We start from the raw sequence: 22481 nt of genomic DNA, 5'->3' as shown, positions 1-22481 counted from the left end.
CCAAATCGTCTACAACTAAACTAAAGGAAAGAGTAATTGGAGAGTATGGTGTCCTGTAAAGATCAACAAGGCTGTCTGAGTGTAGAACCATAGGAGTTGGGTGAGATGCTAAACGAGTATTTCGCATCAGTACTTACTGTGGAGAAGGATAAGGAAGCTAGAGAACTTGGGAAAATAAATAGTGATATCATGGAAAGTGTCCATATTACACAAGAGGTGATGCTCGATATCTTAAAATGCACATAGGTGGATAAATCCCTTTGGTCTGATTGAGTGTATCCCAGAACTTTGTGGGAAGCTAGGGGAGAGAGTGCTGCAGCTCTTGCTGAGATATATGTATCATCAGTAGCCACGGATGGCATGCCGGAAGAATGGAGGTTGGCTCATTCGTAGGGACAGGATTTACATGGATTTGGAAAGGCAAGGACTGATTGGGGAAAGTTAACATGACTTTGTGCATGGGAAATCGTGCAGTAAATTTTAGGGCCCAGGGGAGTGTTGCCAAACAAAGGGTCTTAGGGGTAGAGTGCATAATTCCTTGAAAGTGGAGTTGTAGATAGACGGTGGTGAAGAAGCCATTTGGCACGCTTGCCCTTATTAGTCAGTGCACTGACTAGAGGTATTGGGATGTCATATTGCAGGGCTACAGGACATTGTTAAAGTCATTTTTGGAATACTGCATTCAGTTCTGGCTCCTGCTTTAGGAAAGATGTTGTTAAACTTGAAAGGATTCAGAAAAGATTTACAAGAGTGTTGCCAGGATTTGGAGGTTTTGAGCTGTAGGGAGAAGTTGAAGAGGCTGGGCATTTTTTCCCTAGAGATTGGAGGCTAAGGGGTGACCTTATTGAGGATTTTAAAGTCATGAGGGGCATGGATAGGAAGAATAGTCAAGATCTTTTTCCCAGGGTAGGGGAGTCGAAAACTAGGGGGCATAGATTTAAGTGAGAGGGGAAAAGATTTTAAGATGACGTGAGGGGCCACCTTTTCACCCAGAGGGTGGTATTTGAATGGAACAAGCTGCAAGTGGGAAGTGGTGGAGGCAGGTAGAATTACAACATTTAAAAGGCATCTGGATGGGTGCGTGAAGTGAAAGGGTTTATAGGGTTATGGACCAAATATTAGCAAATGGGACTAGATTACTTTCTGATACCTGGTTGGCATGGACAGGTTGGACTGAAGGGTCTGATTCCATGCTGTATATCGCTATGACTCTATAAACTTCAGTTACTGCATGTTCAAACACTATTTACAATACTTGTAATGGGTCTCAGGTTACTTGCTTCAAATCTGCAGCCATTCTGTCAAAAACTGTTTTAAAACAGCTCTATCTTACTTCAGTCCCCAGGCTTAAAAGCGCAACTTAAGCAACGTGGTATTTCCAGCAGTCGCACAGTTGTTGGCAGACAGAAGGACAGCTGTGGTCATAATTTCACAGACCAATTAGCTATGTGTTGCTGACCAAATCTCCCTTCATGCACATTCCTGGCTTCAGCTTGTCTGTAGTAGCCTAACCCACTAATTGAACAGCAACGATGTAAACAGCACTTAATGATGAGTGTCATGGAACTTGTTTTTACAATGTGCAATAACCCTTTCCACAATCCTTGGTTTTCAAAACATTCCTCTCTCCATTCCAGTCCACTATAAAAAAAACAGAAAAACAATAAGATACAATCTTTGTAGTGTGTCTAGACTGCCTGTGTGTGCACTTATGCATATCAGGACTGTTTGTATGTGTACTTGTGTATCTGGATTGCATGTGAGTTCTCGTGTCTAGCTTGTGTGTACACGTGCTAATGTGCCTGTATTGTGTGTATGCAAGCTTGTGTGTTTGGATTCCAACTATGTGTGCATGTGTGTTTGGACTTTGTGTCTGGATGATACATATGTTTGTGTGTGCGTGTGTTTCTGGATTGCATGGGTATGCCTTGATTGGATATGCATGTGTTTGTATTCCTGGAGAATGTGTGTGTGCGTGCGTGTGTGTGTGTCTGTGTGTGCACGCGCACACTGAGATTTTGTATGTGTATTTGTGTGTTTGGATCATATGTGTGTGCATTTGTTTGTCTTTCATGCCTCACTCGGGTAGAGCACTGAAAATTGACCCCTGCTGTTCCTGGGGTCATCACAAAAGTTAATAATTTCACAAGTACCCAGACTTTCACAATTTACCTCATTTTCAGACCCAGATTGACAGGAAGTACGGACCAGATTTCTGCACGTAACAAGATTTACTATTTATTACAAGTAATTAGACTCCAGCTACAATTAAACAATTATGAATTCTTGGCACATATAACTCTACTAGTTAAAATTTTAAACCCTTTATAAACTCACCATCTGCACGTACAGACAGGGGAAAAAAAAATAGGCACTGGGGTCAGTGGGAGAAATTGGGAAATCAGTTCAGTAATTTCTGTTATTAGGATTTGCTGAGATGATTCTTCTGCTGATCAGAATTCTGCTTGTTGATTTTTCCTCCTCAGGTTTCTTTCACATGTTTGCAGAAGGCACTGTTTGACTGGTTTGCCCTAATTAAAGGTCTCTGATTTATTAATGAAAAGACACAGCTTACGGCAACTGAGCATCGACAGATTCTGAGCCGCTGAAGCCTAGTGCTTCTCACTATTTTGTTCACCTCCTTAGGAACCAATCACACGGTTGCTGTCAGGCAGAAGGACTTTGAAATCAATGACTGGTCACAGATCCACAGATCTATCAGCTACTTGTTGCCGGCTGAATCGCCATTCGTACACAGCCCATGGGTCCAGCCTGCCTATTGCTACTACTATTCCTGCTTGAACAACAGCTGTATAAATAGCAGTTACAATGAAAGTCAAGTTACTTGCTTTCAAAAACTGCAGTAATCCTTGGTTTTTTAATAACAGTTTTTTCTCATTTCTGTCTACAAGCAAAAATACTGAAAAATAAAAAGATACAGTCTTTGCAGTCTGGATTGTGCATGTGAGCATTCTTATGTTTATGTGCACATTTACGTTTGTAAGTTGTGTGCGTTTGTGAGTGTGCATTTTGTTTGTTTATGCTGGTGCGGCTGCACTATATATGTGTGTGCGCGCGTGCGTCTAGGATTGTGTGCGTATGCAGGCTTGTGAGTCTGGGGTTATGCATGTGTACATGCGTTTTTGTGTCTGAGATTGTGTGTGCACCTGTTTCTGTGTCTGGGATTATGTGTTTGTGCGTGTGTGCGCTTGTGTGTCTTGGATTATGTGTTTGTGCGTGTGCACGCTTGTGTGTCTTGGATTATGTGTTTGTGCGTGTGCGCGCTTGTATGTCTGGGATTATGTGTTTGTGCGTGTGTGTGCTTGTGTGACTGGGATTATGTGTTTGTGTGTGTGCGTGCTTGTGTGACTGGGATTATGTGTTTGTGCGTGTGAGTGCTTGTGTGTCTTGGATTATGTGTTTGTGCTTGTGTGTCTGGGATTATGTGTTTGTGCATGTGCGTGCTTGTGTGTCTGTGATTATGTGTGTGTGCGCGCGCTTGTGTGTCTGTGATTGTGATTGAGTGCACACGCGCTTGTGTGTCTGTGGTTTGTGTGTGCACGCGTTTGTCTGTGACTTGTGTGTTTGTGTGCTATGCGTGTGTGTGTGTGTGTGTGTACACGTATATATCAGTGATTTGTGTGTGTTTGTGTGAGTGCATGCGCATGCGTCTATGATTTCAGTGCACGCATGTCTGCCAGCCGCTGTGTGTGTGTGTGTGTCTATCACTATATGAGGCTGTTTGTCTGTGTTTACGTGTGTGTATTTGTGCTTTATGCATAAGTATGTCTGCCTCTTGATTTTACATGAGTGTATGCATCCTGGATTTTACATGTGCCCAGATTGTGTGTGCAAATGTGTGTCTGGATTGCATGTGTATGTTAGTGATGTTTGAGTGCAAGCTTCTGAGTCCAGATTGTGTTGGGTAAGTCTGTGCTGTTATGTGTGTTTGTGGTTTCTATACTGCCTGTGTGTTTGCCTATGTCTGGATCATGCACAAATAGAAAGTGAGAGAGACACAGTGAGAATAATGTCTGTTTTTCAGAAAGTATGGGTGTTTTTGTTTGTACTTTTAATTTTCTGTTTTTGGTTAAAGCCTCTCTTTGTTGTTACTGAACTGAACAGTAATGGCTGAAGTGACAGTAGTGCCCTTGGCTGGTGATCTCGTGCATGTTCCCACTTTGTGCCACTGTTTTTCTTTCATTGTTTTTCCTTGACGACTATTTCTTCGTGACCTTGCAGGTTGAGCATCCTGTCACCGAATGTATTACTGGCCTGGACCTGGTCCAAGAAATGATCCGTGTTGCCAAGGGTTACCAACTTTGTCACAAGCAAGCTGATATTCCCATCAATGGCTGGGCCATTGAATGCAGAGTTTATGCAGAGGTAATGTTTAGTTGGCATCAGTTCCTAAAAAATACAATCTGACGGATTTGGAGCTATGATAGATTTGATTGACAATTAAGTTGAAATTCATGATTAGTAAACTTACTCTTGATATGACTAATGTCAGATAGTGCATGTTGCACAATACCTCCCCCTCCCCCAGTTTCCCCAGACTTCAGTTCTTTTCCTTCCATAAAATGATTCTCGTTTAATTACCTAGGACATCCTGAAGGCTTTGTGCTGATACTTTCTCTGTCGTCTTTAAAGCACACTAACAATTTTGTAACTTGTTACGCAAATCAGGAAACCTCTCTGAATGGGAGAGGTGTTTATTGGTCATTTGCTCTGTGGTAAAAACAAGGAGAGAAAAGACTCCAAGTGTAATTTCATGTCTTCGGTAATCCAAAATAGCCTGGTCAATGGCTTCAGATTGTATGAACAGTTAACACTGCTTCCTGTGTTTTATCTTACAGTTAATGCTTCCTCTTGTTTGAACCTCTTTCCCTAGGATCCCTACAAATCTTTTGGGCTGCCTTCAATTGGCCGTCTCTCTCAATATAAAGAACCTCTACACGTGCCCAATGTAAGTTAGCTGAGTACTCAGTTGTCTGCTGAATGGCTTTTCAAGAAATCCCAAACTGTCTACATTTATTTGAATACAATCAGTTTTGACTTAACAGTGTGATGTGAAAGCATTAACTGCCCCCTTGTTTATTTATATGAAATGAAAAACGTAAGGGGCGTAAATAATCACCAAGTTTGGCAGTAACTGTGAAGACAAATAGTAATCTTCTTGCATTGATTATGACTCTTTTTCATCAGTTGAACACATTCATGTATTTGAATGTTGACATATATCTAATTTAACTATTTCGTTAAAATTTATTAAAGAGAATTCATCACATATATTTGGAATTCCAAAATGGCCATTTTACTTCATAAAGATGATTCCCGTTCTTGTTACTGTAACACTGACATTAGAACTTAATGATTCTGATTGATTACACTGGTGGATCAGATTGACTCATTTCAGGCCGATCTTAATAAATTTCCCCTAATTAGTACAGTATGTTTGTGGAAACTTGGTTGCAATTTCACATTGGACAAATGGGCCCAGTCTAGCCTCGGTTTTCTGATCGCAACCCTATCGGAAGCTGCCGACAATCATTGTCAAACTGACCTTTCTGATTTAATAAAAAAATGCATTAATGAAAAATGTACAGCAACTGCTTTTCTCAGAGGGATGGCAATGCAGGAAAAATTGCTGCTTGCCACGTGATAAAATGATGTCAAACCTTTTGCCCTTGCAAGTTTTACAATTTGCAGTTTTTAAAGCAAGCAACCTGTTGAAAGTATAAGTGATAATGGACATATACTATCCCCTACTGTTCTTGTCCCACCAAAGCCTCCTTCATTTAATGTTGCAGCAGGAGCTTTATGTAATAACACTTATGCTTGTAAGACATCAGCATAAAGGAAAAAAAACAATTAAAATGCCTTGAATGTTGTGCTTACTGCTGTTATTTGCTTGTGTGAATGTTGCATGTCAGCTAAATGGAGCAAGGAACAGATAACATGATTGGGTGCAGGGGAGTGCACACTAAGCTTTGTCTATCTTTATTACAGAGAGCAATCAGATTGATGCCAGCGGGATCATAGATGCTGTTGACAGCTGTAATTATGCATCGCCATGGTGATCACTTTTGGCCTGTCATGGAGGCCTGTAAGCCCCCTCCCCCTGCAAAGATTTAATCAGATTGTTCTGCCACTTGTCAGGTAGACAAGCAGACTGGGAGTAGTGCTTAGAGGAGAGGTGAATAGAAAATGAAGGGTGGGGAGATGCCTGAAAGCTTCATGTTGCTTGTCAAGGTACTGATAAGCAGAATTTTTAATTACACTTGAGGCTCTGGAACATTGCTGAACAGATTATGTTGAGTGGAATTTGACATTTGTTCTGCTCGTGTGTTATCTTCATTCTGTTCTATATCAGTAACGTGACAATTATTTTTCATGTGAGGGATTTTGACAAGTAGTTGAATGTATGAAACATGAAGATTTTTCACAACTTGTGGATCATATTCAGTTTTTTTGTTTTTACTTGTTAAACCATAGAGTTATGGTGATTGGTGGGACTAAATGCAGATATTTACCTGTGAAGAATGTTGAAGCAATTGTTCCAACAGACTGACATACCCATGATAGCTATTAGTCCTTTTACATCTTTCATTTAAGATGAATGACAGTTGTGGGATTCCTAGAATCGCTAGTGTTGAAACAGGCCATTCAGCGCAAAAATTCCATACCGACTCTCTGAAGAGCATCCCACCCAGACTCACCCCCTACTTCCCACCCTATCCCTGTAACACTACATTTCCCATGGCTAATCCATCTAACCTACACATCCCTGGACACCATGGCCGGTATAGCATGGCCACTCTACCTAATATGCACATCTTCGGACTGTGGAAGGAAACAGGAGGAAAAAGAATGTGTAAACTCCACACAGAAAGGTGCCTGAGGCTGGAATTAAACCTGGGTCCCTGGCACTGTAAGGCAGCAGTGGTAACCACTGAGCTACCAGGCTGCCTCAAATTCATTGTATAATTGTCCAGCATTCTGTTCCAATTTCCACTCGTGCCTCACCATCCTTTCTGGAAAGGAAAGATTGGGAAAATTAGAAGTGTTGATTTGTCTGTGACAATTGGCCTTTTTTGTTTTTCAACAAATGTCTGTCATTTGGGTCCTCTGCTTGATTTTTCTTAACCTTGTATTTATCCCAGTTAGAGTATCTCTTGCAAGTTCCAATACTGAATAGTTATTATGCTAGTCAGACCAAAAAATGAAAGTTAAAATAGGTTGGCAAGGCAGTAAATTTAAACACTGCCAGCATCTAAAGTTCTTTGTCTTATTTCAGTGTTTTGGTGGAGAAACTGAAAGTTCTGATGTAGGGTCACTGGATTCCACTTTCTCTCCACAGATGCTGCTGGACCTGCTGAGTTTCTCTAGCAATTCTGTTTCTGTCACTAAATTTAAATATTAGGAAGGGTATTTTTTTAAATTTTGGAATTTAGCAGTAAGTGTTAACATAAACCAAGGAGTCACTTGTACATAATTGTAACGTTTTCATTCTTAAATAGGGTTTTCCATTATCTGTTAGCTTACAAACAGCGTAATAGCAACTATTGTAGAACACAGTGACGATTAAAAGAACAATATCAATAAGTGCAGTGTAAGAAAGGAGCCAATAATCCATGTTGTTTATTCAGAATAGAAAAGCTTTACAATTATGCAGTCCAGGAAACCTTTACTGAATATGTAAATGTAAAGCAAAGTGATTTCAACGTGTGGAAACGTGCATTAGAGTTCCTAGAGTACTGTGTGCAGTTCTGGTTGCCCTGTTAGAGGAAGGACGTCATTAAGCTGGAGAGGGTTCAGAAAAAAATTACAAGGATGTTGCCAGGAATGGAGGGTTTGAATTATAAGGGGAGGCTGGATAGGCCGGGACTTCTTTTCACTGGATCTTATTAAGGCTTATAAATCATGAGGGATGTAGATAGCTGAATGGCAGGTTTCTTTTCCCCAGGGTGGGGAATGTCAAGACGATGGGGCATACTTTGAAGTTGAGAGGAGAAAGATTTTTAAAAAAGACATGAGAGGCAACTTCAATTACACAGCAAGTGATTTGTCTGCAGAATGAACTTTCAGTAGGAGTGGTGGATGAGGATACAATTATAACATTTAAAAGACATTTGGATAAGTACATGAATAAGAAATGTTTGGAGGGATATGGGCCAAGCGCAGGCAGGTGGGACTAGTTTAGTTTGGGATTATGTTCAGCACGGACTCGTTGGACCAAAGGGTCTGTTTCCATGCTATGTGACTGAGTAAATACCACATATGAAAAAGCACTCAGAAAAATAATTCTCCTGGAATAATTTAAAAACTCACTATATTTTTAAATTAGAACTCATGTTGAAATCCAGAGAGTTGCAACTGATTGACAAGCAGCAGAAATGGCTGACCTTTACGAGCTGATGAAGAAAACAAACCTATTTTTCACCTGTCATCTCCATTAAGTTGGTAGGATAGGGGTTAGGAGAGTGAAAGGAAGGCAATTAGTTAGAGTATAGAAAGGAAACCAGAGGAATGCCCCAAGAACTCCTCCTCAGATCACAAAGGAAGGTGTGGAGGCTGGAGGTGAAAATCAAAAGCCTAAATGATTCCATTGCATTAAAGTGAGATATTTTGGTTTAGAATGCTGGAAGTTGCATTGGGAGTCCGTGGGACTTGTTGGGGCTGGTAAGAGTCAGTCTGAAAAAGGAACTGAAAAGGGAAAGATCACGGTTCACATTGTAGTTTTAATTTCTATTTTTTTACATCCAGGAAGATGAAGGTAAGCAGTCTGCTGTCTACAGAAGAGTTGAATTGTGAATAAAAGTATTTCTCAAATGGAATGATCGTTCCATTTTCTTCAAATCATTAGCTATCCGCATTATTGTGTTAAAATACATAAGAGTTACTCAAAGTGTTCTGATAGAGAAGGGCATTGTATTCTGTCCAGAGACTGCAATGAATGTCAAAGCTGCCTGTCTTTGTGGATAAGTAGTCAACTCCAGCTGTTCTGTATCCAAATTGCTCATGCCCTGAAAGAACATCGACGTAAAGTTAGACCTTAGCTGTGTTTGTTTTTAAAAGAATAGCTTTTAAAAATCAAGTTGTCATATCCCCACCTGCAAGGCTTTACTGTTATCCTGTTTTTGATTTTGCTAATGATCCTCCACAATCTCTTAATACTAGACTGAATATACAAACTGTAAACTATATCCCAGTTCCGTTATACAAAAAGCCGTTAGAATGTAACTTATCTGGAACAGCCTTAGGAGTTTAAGAGATTATGTGCAGACAGAGTCGACTCACTGCTTGGTAATGATCTTGTGAAATTGGAAGATATGGCTTCATCTATAATCACAAAGGCTGAATGAGGTTAAAGAGACAGAACAATTACAAGTTACAGATATTTTCCCATTGTGTGTAGTGAGCAGTGGCTAAAGAGAATCCCGTACCAGAGGTCAAAAATATTGCAAGCAGATGTTAGAGCAGCTGAAACTTTCTTCATTGATGGAGATCATGCAATGAAGTGTTTTACAAGTTTTTAGTTAATTGCGGCACAGAAAGCAGATCTAGAGTTAAGTTAGTTAATACAGGCAGCTCACACTGAATCTGAGACTGAAAGAGTTTTGAAATGTTATTACCTAAGATATGGTGTTCAGGTGAGGAAGTAGTGACATCCCTATAGATCTGTAGATAAGGAATGGACAGTTTCATATATGATAGTGGTACTGCCCAGGTATTGTAATGATATATTGTTTGTAGCACATGACAAATAGGAATATGGAAATGTTGACATCAATAACAGATATTTTACCTAGCTAAGACTCCATAAGGAGGTTGAGCAGTTCTGTAAAACTTGCCATACTTGTCAGGTAGTAGTAAAACCTCAGAAAGAAATCAAACTAACACCTTTAATACCCATAACCAGTTTCTGAATAAACCTTTAGTCTAGTGTTAATAGATTGTGGAAGATCATTAGCAAAATCAAAAATAGGATACCAATAAAGTCTTATAGTTGGGGATGTGACAGCTTGATTTTCAGAAGCTATTCCTTTAAGAACGATTACAACTAGGATCTAACCTTATGTCCACATATTTTCAGGGCATGAGCAATTTGGATTTAAAACAGTTGAAGTTGATTACTTATCATCCACTAATGCAAAGACCTTTAGAAAGATACCAACAGACTCTCAAAATAATGATTAAGGAGTAATTTCATAAGGGTCGAGACAAAAAATTAGATTTGTTTTTACTTGCTACCGGAGATTTCCCCAAAAAGATCTACTGTGTTTAGTCCATTTGAATCGATCTACAGTCATGAAGTAAGTGATCCATTGAAATTAAGAAAGGAAAGTTTTGAAGGCAGACAGATAAATCTTTAATGTTGTCCTTGTATCTAGAGAGAGAGAGACAGCAGCGTTTAAAACCCTCTCAGACAAAGATTAGACAATGGGCAGCCTGACATGCTACAACTAGAACATTTCAGACAGGAGTCAAACTGTTTGTGTTATTATTTTTACAAGCTGGACCTTTGCAAGTAAGATTCAGCATTCCACACAATATAGATAGCAGGGTTAGTAAATTCACTTATCCAGTAGATACTTCTGGTTGCAGGGAGAAAAATTGAAGCAAAATGTAGATGAGGATGAAGATAAGAAAGAGCAAATACGGCAAGTTCTAAGCATATCAAAGATGACAGAATAGAAATGAACTGGAAGGAGACATATATAGTTCACAGTGTGAATCTCCTACAGTTTGACTAGCTGAAATACTGGCATGGTTAAACACTCTACTTTTGTTTTTAGAGGAATGATAATGGGAAGATCTTTTAAGGTTACTTATGAAATTCAATGGACAGATACACCAGGATGTACCATGTTATCCAGAAATGTTGTGAATGTGGGAAAATCAATGCTGATAAAACATCGTACTTACTGGTTGAACCCAGAAAAGAAAACAAGCTCAAGTGGTATTAGAGATGCAATACACTAATCTAGAAAAACAGTTGGAGTTCATCAGTGGTACTAGTTCCAAAACTGGATGGTTTGACTGGATTCTGTGTACATACAGAAATGTACAACAAAAACAAATTCATACCCAATTCCTTCTTTAGAAGGTGATATTGATAGGGTTGGCAGTGCTCTATTTCTCTCTAAGATTGATTTATTGAAGCAGTACTGATAAGCATTATTAATATCAAAATAAGAAGCCTTTGTTATACCACAAGAGTTATATCGTTGCTCTTTAATGCCAAAATGCTTTGGGTTTAAAAATGGTCCAGCTCCACTCCAAAACTTATAAATCGAGTTGTAATTAAAGTGCTTGACTTTATATCACATCTTCTACATAAACTATACAGTAACATCTGGGAAGAAGATGTTAAACAGTTAGAAGACTTGATTAAGCAATTGTAGCTAGATGGCTTAATAATAAATCTCACCAAGAATGAATTTACAAAATTGCACAGGGCAAGGGCAAGTTTTGCCGCAGTTGAGTAGCATCCATATTAGGACATAAAATCCATTTCGTACTGTGCAAATAGGACTGATGAGGGACTATGCTTTATTCTAATGAGGATCCAAAACTGTTCTGTTTCAACCCATTCCTCCTCTACACCCCACCACGCACGCACGCGCACACACACACACAATATTTTTGAATCTGGCTTGATCATTTCACTGAATGTCACTTAATTAGCATTTGGATTCAGAAGAATTGATGAAAATATGCTCTTTGCCTTTGGTAAATACTGAATTCTCATTACATTTGTCATTTTCCTAATTTCATGAGCCAAACATATTTATAATGGAGATAACAAAGTGTGGAGCTGGATGAACACAGCAGGCCGAGCAGCATCTTAGGAGCACAAAAGCTGATGTTTCAGGCCTAGACCCTTCATCCCGAAATGTCAGCTTTTGTGCTCCTAAGATGCTGCTTGGCCTGCTGTGTTCATCCAGCTCCACACTTTGTTATGTCGGATTCTCCAGCATCTGCAGTTCCCATTATCTCTGATACATATTTATCATGGAGCCTGCTTTTTGCTCATACCCACGGAAAATTGGAAAATGAAACATGTTTGTTATTTGTGACCAAAGTCAAACTCTTAGTAAGTTATTTTAAGGGAACATGCTCTCTTCGGTGAAGTTTTATCATTTGAACAGTGCAGAGATAGCTATATACTGAATCCAATCCAGGTTGTACCTGTCTTGGGAGCTTTGATTGGACATTGAAGAGGAATCTTTACTCTGTATCAAGCCTTGTGCTGTATCTGCCTTGGGAGTCTTTGATGGGAGAATATTGTTGGAGATGTACTTTGAATGTAACCCCTGTGATAGTTATCTGGAAGTATTTGATGGGACAGTTTAAAGGGATATTTATTGTGTATTTCACCCATATAGTACTTGCACTGGAAATGTTTGTTGGAACAGGGTAGAGGGAGATTAACTCTGATTGAAAGACTTTGATAACTTAATAGGGTGATGAAACTGAATCGTCTAAAAGGCCTTTACTGTTCACCATGCTTTGTGTATTCCTAAATGACATACTAAACACCAGAAACTGAAACCGAGGGGCCACAATACTGGATAAGTAAATTTAAACTGACCTGAAACTGATGCATGTATGTTCTAAACTAGCTCCAGTTACTTGTGTAGCTGGCTTTGTTGGAAATAAAGGAATCTTTGTAGCAGGCTCTGACTGCAGCAGACCTGAAAAATTTACATTTAAATCCCCCTGGACAATCCCCTAAATTTAAAATATTAAAAATTTGAGCAGGCATAGCACTGACCATCTAGTTTCTGCCACTGTTGCAAACAGATGTGCTGCTGCTGTTTATTATGGAGGTTTCTTTCCCTGGTGAAGATCTATGCAAGTTCTCTCAGGTTTATTTTGTCACAGTGCTGTTTCTTGGAACCCTGCTGTTCCAACAGCTTAGAACTTTGTTCTTGAGATTCCTGGGATGATTTTATCTGTCTTGAATATTTTGATTCATTTTTAAATACTTTGAACATTGTATCATAACGTGAGCTATTTAATAAATACTTGTGCCCCAGGAACAGCTAATTTTAAAAAGGTTTTATTCAGATAATCCAAGTGTAGTTTTAATGAAGTCAAACAGAGAAGGAAACCAGAATTTCCAATGTGTTATCTTTCTTTTTGATAAACCAAACTCGTGTGCTGTACAATATGACAATACTCTTTAATAGAACTTCTGGGTAGGTGATGGAAGAAAGCTGTGTAAACAGTCATTGCTCTGGGGAATTACAGGAATAAATGTTGTAGTGTTAGAGTGAAAGTAATATGGGAATATTGAAGATATTTGGTATATGCTGAGTGAATAAAAATACTTCAAATCTTCAACAGGCTGAAAGCTTCATTGATAGAATGCTGATAATGCTATGCAATGCGTTTATTAATGTTGCAACATATATTTTTCTAATTGGCGTGAAGATGTTATGAGAAAATGTTTGAACAAATGCTTCAATCAATTTGAAGTTGTTTGTCTTCACTAGGTCCGAATTGATAGCGGCATTCAAGAAGGAAGTGACATCAGTATTTATTATGATCCAATGATATCAAAAGTTAGTACATTTTTACTTGCTTTTAACATACAACTTTAGTTAAAGAATTATTGTATGTCTTATACAAGGCATCTGTGATTGTTGCTGGAACTGTAGTCCTGGTGTTGCTCACCAAGCCCATGAGCAGAGTGGTCCAGTCATTTCTAGTCTTAGCCCAGCAACGCCCCACCACCCTGACTGAAGCACAGAGGCCCTCGCCAACCCACTCCGAACACAGTGGCTCCACATATCTGAGCCCAGTGAAGCATACCCTGACCCCAGCATTGTTGCTGCACTACAAAACTAAAAGTGCAAAACAAAAACTAAAATATGTATAAGAATGGAAAAATTAGAGTATGAGAGAAGGCTAGCTAGAAATATTAAAGCACATAATAAGAGTTTCTATAAATATTTTTGAGACGTTAACACAGTGAACATTGGTCTGATAGAATGAGAGTCTGGGGAAGTTATTAATGCAAATTAAGGAGACATCAGATGAATTGATCGCAAATTTTTCACAAGTAACAAGGAACATCCGATAAATCAGGAAATGGAAGAGATGGAGGAAGTTAGGAAAATTACTATCACAGGGGAATTGGCACTGAGCAAATTGTTGGAACTGCAGGCTGAGGAGTCCCCAGGCCTTGTTAGACTTTATTCTATTAAAAGAAGTAATTAGTGAGATAGTTAATACTTTGGTTCTAATTTTTCAGGTGTTCCATGATTTGGTGAAAGTTTCTTTACGTTGAAAGAGAGAGACAGTAACTCAAAAAGGGAGACAGGAAGCAGCAAACTGCGGGCCAGTTAGCTTAACATTAGCCATAGAGAAAACGTTAGAAACTGTTTTTTGAAGACGACCTAGCAGGGCACTTAGAAAATGTCAGCATAGTCAGGTGGAGTAAATGTCGGTTTGTGAAAGGGCAATCATGTTTAATGAAGTTCTTTGAAGAAATAATGTGCTGTGGATGAAGGACATTTGATAAAGTACCACTCAAATGTTATTATGGAAAATAAAGGCTGATCGTGTAGGGCATAACAAATTGGCATGGAGAGAAGATTGGCTAGCCAACAGGATGCCTCAGGGATCAGTGTTGGAATGTCAACCTTTTACAATATTTTTAATGACTAGGATAAAAAAAACTGAAGGCGTGGTTGTTCAATATACTGATGCCATTGAAGGTGGGTAGAATTTGTAAAGAGGATTTGAGACTATAACAGGATATAGATAGATTAAATGAGTGCACAAAGTTTTGACAAACGGAGTATAAGAAGAATAAAACAAAAAAATGCATAATCTAAATGGTGAGAGATCACAGAACTCTGAGATACAGAGGAATGAGCATGTCCTCATGCACGAATAGCAAAAGGGTACTATGCAAATACAGCAAAAAATTACGAAAGCTTATAGGATATTTTCACTTGTTTTGAGGTAAATTGAATATCAAAGTAGGGAAGTACTGGTTCATTTGTCCGAGCCCAGATCTGAATAAATGTGCGCAGTATTGTTCTCCGTATTTAAGGAAAGCTGTAAATGCTTTGCAAGCAGTTCAGAAAAGGCTTATTAGATTAACCCCTTGAATGGTGGGGGGCTGGGTGGGAGTGTGGTTGTTGTCTTATGAGGAAAGGTTGATCAGGTTAGGCTTGTATCCTCTGGAATTTAGAAGAATAAAAAGCGTCTAGATTGAAACGTAAAAGAGCCTGAGGTATTTTGACAGGATGAATGTGGAGAGTTTGGTTTCTCTTTTGGGAAGATCTGGAACCAGGGCATCACTGGCTTCAAAAGGGAGCTCCCATTTAAGAGAGAAATGTGGGGAATTTTTTTTCTCTGGGGATCCAATCTTCAAAAGACAGTGAAGCAGAGCCTTTGAATATTTTGAGGAAGGGGGATGGATTCTTGATAATCAAGCAGGTGAAAGTTGATTGGGGGTAGGTGGGATTATGGGAGTTGATATTACTGTCATGTCTGTCACAATCTTATTAAATAGTGGGGTATGTTTGAGGGGTCACATGGACTACTCCTCCATTTATTCATATGTTGTCCTCCACCAGTTTCCAACACCAGGATCCCCATATCTCATGCCCTTCCACACTTCCTGGCCTCTCCTTACCAACTTGGCACTTGGAGTGACTTTGACTTGGCTAAAGGGTCAGATCCAGGCTGCATGTTCCTGCTTGGCCTTGCTGCAGTACTGAGAGTGGCCACTGCTCCTACTGTTGCTGGAGAGCCGCTGGCCTCTGATTGATAGGGTAGCAGCAATTGATCTGGTACTTTCTGTTTTCCAGGGTCAAAGGTCTTACTTCACTTTTCTGAGAAGGCAACTGGTCATTTAAGGACAGTGAGGGAGTTGTCAATGCATTGAGCTAGGGCTATATGGACACAATATGAAGCCATTATAAAAATTGTAAAACACTGCACTCATTGTCAATGTATTTCTTTGTTTCAAAGTTCTTAAATAGAATAGCAAGCAAATAAATAGGAATTTTGCACATCTGCAGAATATAAATTGAATAAACAATATTTAGATATCTTCTGGCCCCAAACTCCCACTTTTGATTCCTTACTAACAATATCAAAGCATGTATATTTTCTGCTAACTTCGATCCTCTTGTACTCTTCTTTTTCAGTTGGTTACACACGGAGCTAACCGTGCAGAAGCATTACAGAGAATGCAAGAAGCATTAGACAATTACGTAATTCGAGGTAACTAGTGGAAACCTGGCATGTACTGAAAGAGAGTAAAACAGCATGAAAACATAGTAATTAAGCGAAATGAAGTAAATATTTCTTACCAACTCTCTTTAAAGCAAAATGCTATGAAAATCTCAAATCAATTAAGTCGAGGTTATTTGTTGTTGAACTCCAATTAGCTGAGGGCCTATTCTTTCTCATGTGGTTTGTTTAGCATTAGCCTTCTGAATTAGCTTTGAAGCTTTTACATGGAGATGTTTATTGGCTCACTAGATATCTCATTGGAATTTGGACATTTGGCATTCTTCTTGGTTCTTTACAAATGTAATACTTGCATAAGTCGTGTTGGAATTCCAAAGATTTTTTAAACTGCAGTTTCTCTTTATAAAACGTTCTAATTTCATGGAGAACTAAATTTAGGGAAAGAAAATTTGCACTTTTCAAGTTGGCAGGAAATGTTTTAAGGTATGGGGCAAGAGTATTTTTAACAGACAGTGGGTTATGAAGATTTTCTGTGGACAGGTGTGACTGAAATCCAATTAAGCAATTATCCTGAGATTTCATTAATACCTTACACAAGTAATTTATAGTTTGATCTTTACGCAAATGATCAGTGCTCATAAACTATTTTGGAATTAGAAATACACTGTTGTTGCTCAGTTTGAGTATCAAAATACTGTTGTTGGCATTGAGCCAAGGATTCATATTCCAAACAAAATGTAGAAAAGTGCAGATGCTGGAAATCTGAATTAAAAGCAGTAAATGCTGGAAGTACTTGGCAACATCTCTGAAGTGAACGGTCACCACTTGAAATAGGACCTCTGTTTTTCTTTCGTTAGACATCCTGAGTATTTTCAACACTGTCTTTTTTATTGGAGCTCCACACTGAGTTTGGTACAATAATTAAGTGTGTGTATATGTTCTGAAATTTCTTACAGTTGTTTCTTCTGTTGTTGGTATTATCTTCAAGCCTTAGTCACCATCAATTTCAGAAACTAAAGTGGAATGTTTGGAGTTTTTGTGTAGTTTGGGAATAGAGACAAATTTTCTGAGAAATGAACGAATTTGTGTCAATAATTTTGAAACATTCTGAGAACAAGTTTTGGTTCAAACATTAAAACAACTTGAATGCCATCCTTAGTAAACTGCACACAGTATTGCATTGAGTAACGGATAACAGTTTAGAGCCATGAAAAATAATATAAAATCAATATCAATGTGTCAAAAGATGAATCTTATTGACTGCCTTATCACTAGCTTCTTTATACTGAGCACTGGGTATTTCCACTTTCAGAAAGGAACGGATTAGTGGTAACTCATTTGGGAGGCTGCACAACATCAGTCAGGAATCTAGTCACTCCCCAGCAGGTGCTATCCTGTCAAACTGACCAGGGGAGTGAACCACGGTCAATGGGGCAATAATGTGATGAGTAAGTTGGAAAAGTGATTGGTGGGGTTTGGAAGCAGCATGTTGGAGCGCAGAGGAGGCAGTCGTTGTGAACTGATTGTTGGGGGGGGGGGCGGGGTTACTCAACATACAAGGCGAGGAGACAGTGGAGGGTGTGCATTCCTTTTGGGGTGTGAATCATCAGTAATCACAGGATGGTCAATATAACAAAATTGTAGGTGTGGGCTTGTGATAAAGTGAGATTAATATTTTGTCATGCCTCACTGGGATAGTGCACTGGAAATCCAGCCCTGTTATTCTTGGAGTGTTCTTGGAGTTAAAGCTTTTAAAAGATACACAGAATTCCCCAATTTATGTGTGTTTTGGACCTACGTTGACAGAAAGCAGGTTTCTGTATTGAACGAATAAATAGTGTAACTAGAGGTAAACAGTTATGCAACATTGAAATATGACTCTGCTAGTTAAAATTCTAACTCCCTTAAAACCTCCCCCTGTGCACACAAACGCAAACAGCAAAGAAAAGTGAGTGTCATGAACAGTGGAAAAGGCTGGAAAGGCTGTTCAGTTCCTTGCCCACAGAGTTTGTTGAAATGATTCATTTACTGATTAGAAGGCTTTTTAAAAAATCTCCCTTCTCTAGGAGATGCAGGACACTAGAGTCTACCAACTTCAATGCAATTTGCTCTGCATGAGCAGAGTGAGGAACACCATCACAGAACTGTGGCAATGCAATTGAAGTGGTGGGTGGCTGTCCTATCACATTGTCCATCATGGTGACAGCTGTCCTAAACCTTTATGTAACTGGCTGCTCCCAAGGATTTTAGTTGAAGCTCTGTTGCAGAGTCTTCACCCAGAGAGTAGTGAAGAAATGAAACTTACTATTACTAGGAATAGTTCTGGTGAATGGTATAAATACATTCAAGGGAAGGTTACACCAACTTCTGAGAAGTTAATAAAAGGATATGCTAATAATTAGCATTGAGTTGAAATAGATTTGGAAGGAGGCTAGTGTGGAGCACAAAACCTGGCATACAGCCAATGGGCCAAATGGCTTCTTTGTTTCTGGACTCTATGTTCTCTGTAGCTCTTTCAAGCCTTAACTTTGAAAATGAATAATTCTGCTCTTGTACCTGCAGTAGTAGCTATGGTATTTATACTGCTGTTCCAGTTAATGGCAACCCTTAGGACATTGTTAGACTGATGAAGATGCTCTTAAATAAAAATTAACATTGTTTCAGATTGTTTTGCAACAGATTCTGTTTTTTGAAGGTCAGAATAGGCCAGATTATCAGAGGAGTGACAATCTTACACAGATTGCCATTTCAGCCTTATTTTTAAAGAAAAGCAAAGTATCTGAATTTTTAAAAATGCTGAGCCAGCATTCATTGTCCATCCCTAATTGCCTAGAGGGCAGACAAGAGTCAACCACATTGCTGTGGGTTTGGAGTCATGTGTAGGCCAGACTGGATTAGGGTAACAATCTTACCTAAAAGGTATTAGTGAATTAGATTGGTTTTTCCTGACAATTGAGAATGGTTTCGTGGTCATAATTAGTCTCTTAATCCCAGATTTTTATTGAATTCAAATTCTGCATTTCTGAGAGCAAATTCCACTCTGGTCTCTCTGAGAGATCTGGAGCTGTACTTACATTCTGATAATTCTCTTGAAGGGCAGAACTGTTAGAGAAAGGCAAACCGACACCCAATTCACAGGGCAGTCTGCAGACATTTCCTGAAATTTAGAGGTCCTAGCAGCCACTTTGACAGTTGCTACCAATCGAGAAATACATAATATGGGTGTGATTTAGGGTGCTAGGAGCATAGGATTGCTAGGAAGGTAAGTGGGATTGAGGTGCTGGGTAAATGTGTTGCCAGGTGAGTGGGATGACAGCTTGGGATGGGGTGGAGTGACAACGTGGGAGGGGTGAGAGTGCCAGTGTGTCTGATATGTAGGGTGCCAGCTGGGTAGGATGCCAGATGGGAAAAACAGGAGGGTTCCAGGTAAGTAGGATACAGATGAGTAAGGGATAGGATCCCAGGTGACGAGGGTGTCTGCTGGGAAAGTTGCCAAATGGGAATGGGTGAAGTCTGCAAGTTTGCAAGGTAAGTAATCCAGTGTTCAGGGAAGGTAGGAACGGTTGGGAGAAATCTGGAATGAGTCTGTGTGTGTTGTGTGTGCATGCGCATGGGGAGGATTCAGATCTAGCAGGTGTGTAGGGCAGGGGCCTGGTCTGGCAAATGGTGGAGGGGCATGGATGTAGAACCCAGGAGTGGAGGAAAAGGATGTGTGATGTCTTTGGAGGGGTGTGTGGGTGTGTGTAGGGGATCTGGGAATGTGTGGTTATGGATGTGGTAGGTAGGTATGGGGTCTGTCAAATAGTTGCTGAGGAATTAGGCTTTGTGTTTAAAAGTCTAACCTTTTCTGAGTGAATATTTTACTTAATTTCATCAGAACCCTCCAAAGTCTCTGATTTCATTGGAGACTTTCCAAGTGTTTTACACTTAGAAAGTTGCCCAGCAATTGGAGCCTGTTCCAACTGGCTCAGGTATAATGACCAGTGGAAAATCTTGGCCAATATTTTTCTCATTAGCTACTTCTTTAATAAAAAGACGGAGCTTGATTAATTTCTGGTGGGCATGGAACCTAGGCCTCCTGGTTCAGAGATAGAGATACTGCCACTGTGCCAGAAGATCCCTGGTTCCCCGGTATGTTTAGTTCAAATACAGCTCTTTGTTACTTTCTGGTTTCTCCTTTGATAATTTATAGCTGTTAGCGTTTGTGTGACTCTGTAGTGTCTGTCATGGCTCAGATTTAACACCTAGAACCTGCAGTTAGTCATACAGAGAAAAGCAAATTTTGGAAATAAGGTTGGAAAAATCACAGATTAAATAGGTCTTTGTTGGATAATGAATTGACTAATTTGATTAAGTGAATAATGTAATCAGCAATCTAAATGCAGCATTGACATGCATAACCAAGTCTGTAACCAAGATTTAATTAGTCTGTAAGCTTCTGATACCACTTGGTTCTTGTATCAAAGAAAAATCAACAACTTCAATCCCTGATTAAGAGACAATTGTAAATCTTGCTGAATTTTTCTTTTGCTTTGTAATGGAAACAAATGGGAAAATGTTGCTGTAAATTGAGAACAATCCAACCCCTAAACTGTTTCACAGAACTTGCAAGACAGAAATAATCCATTTGGTCTATCCGGTCTCTTAATGTTTTCGCTCTGCATGAGCCTTCACTGTATCTCACCCTATCGGCAAATCCTTTTATTCCTTTCTCCCTACGTGTTTGTCCAAGTTACCTTGAAATGCAACATGCTGTCTCGATTACTCCATGTGGAAGTGGGTTCTATATTCTAACAACTCCTTTGGCAAAAATGTTTCTCCAAGTTCTTTATTGGATTTGGCAGTGACTGTCTTACATATGTAACTACATTAGGTTGTGTCCCCACAAGTGGGCACGTCTTTCATACGTCTACCCAAAAACCCCCATCATCACTTTAATAACCTCTATTGGCTTGCCCTTCAGGCTTCACTTTTCTCGTGTAAATATCCCAGCTTGAAAAATCTTTCCTGATAAATATCCCATCTCAGTACTGGTATCGCCTTGAACATTTGGCGACCTAGGTTTGGAAATATAAATTGCATTTTTATTGTGCATCATTCATTTGATTCATGTTTTGAAATTAGGATACTCAAAACGCCTTAAAGATGGAAGAGTATTAACATTGGGAAAAAATTCTGTTTGCTTTTTAAATTCTGATTAAGTGTTCTAAAGAATTTTCAGTTTTATCCCCATTTATAAATGAAAGGAGCCAGCAGCATACAGAAACAGAGTTTCGGATGGGATGGAGTCGGAAACAGTACCTGCCCAGGTTTCCGTTTTAGGACCATTGTCATTTTTGAAGTGGGATGTCTGCTTGGGATGGGGGTGTGGTACAGAGCATAATTTCAAAAGAAGCAGAGTACATGAAACTTGGAAATGTAGTAAACAGTAAGGAAGACAATAGTGTCAAGAAAACAAAGACAGTTCTGGTGGAATGAGCAGATACAGCACAAGTGATGTTCAGTCCAGAAAAAATGTGAGATGATATATTTTAGTAGAAAGAATGGGAGAAAATATTATATGCTTAATGGTTGAATTTTAAAGGCAATATAAAAAGAGGGATTTCTGGCAGTACATATGCAGAAATTTGTGAAGGTGGAAAGACAGGTTCACAAAATTATTTATAAAGCATCTGAACTCCTGGGTTTTACAAATAGAGACAGAGTACAAAACCAAGAAGTTATTCTAGTCTGGCCCTTACTGCAGCATTGTGTGTAGCTCTGTGCACCACAGTAATGGAAAGATATGGGGTTTTTGGAAAGAGCACAGAAGAGATTTGCTGAAATAGTACCACGGATGAGTTCCCAGCTAGTTTTATCTCCAATTCTGGTATTCACATGTTAGGAAGGATATCAAGACCTTAGAGAGGGTGATGAGGAGATTGATGAGAATAGAATTCCTCACGTCTCGTTGTGCAGACCAGTGCATTTCAGTTCGCAAATAGTGACGCACTATGGATTGGGATTGAAAGATTTGGATGTTCAGGAAAATTCAATGCAATTTTGCAGTTGCTACATGAAAATATAATTGCAACTGTCCTGAGTGGGAGATCTGAAACAGATCCCTTTCTATCTGGACAAGGCTGTCCGCAGCACTAATCAATCTGACAGTGGCTATCTGTCACATCAAAAATCAACTACCCTCTAGTGTTTGCATTCATTACTTCTAGATGGAAAGCTGTTTCATCTCAAGTTGTCTCCCATGCCTAACAAAA

General features: G+C 39.3%; 1 protein-coding gene across 1 annotated transcript in view; it reads left to right on the top strand.

Annotated features, from left to right (window-relative positions):
* The window catches only part of pcca (propionyl-CoA carboxylase subunit alpha), a 352214-nt gene that overhangs the window by 165527 nt on the left and 164206 nt on the right, over positions 1–22481 (top strand). Inside the window, exons 13-16 of the mRNA XM_059646462.1 lie at positions 4243–4386; positions 4895–4969; positions 13509–13577; positions 16182–16257. Coding sequence (XP_059502445.1) covers positions 4243–4386; positions 4895–4969; positions 13509–13577; positions 16182–16257 — 364 coding nt within the window. The remainder of the gene's footprint in view (positions 1–4242; positions 4387–4894; positions 4970–13508; positions 13578–16181; positions 16258–22481) is intronic.

The sequence above is a fragment of the Stegostoma tigrinum genome, chromosome 6, assembly GCF_030684315.1.
Source record: "Stegostoma tigrinum isolate sSteTig4 chromosome 6, sSteTig4.hap1, whole genome shotgun sequence".
Lineage (NCBI taxonomy): Eukaryota > Metazoa > Chordata > Chondrichthyes > Orectolobiformes > Stegostomatidae > Stegostoma > Stegostoma tigrinum.
This window is presented reverse-complemented; position numbering and strand designations above follow the sequence as displayed.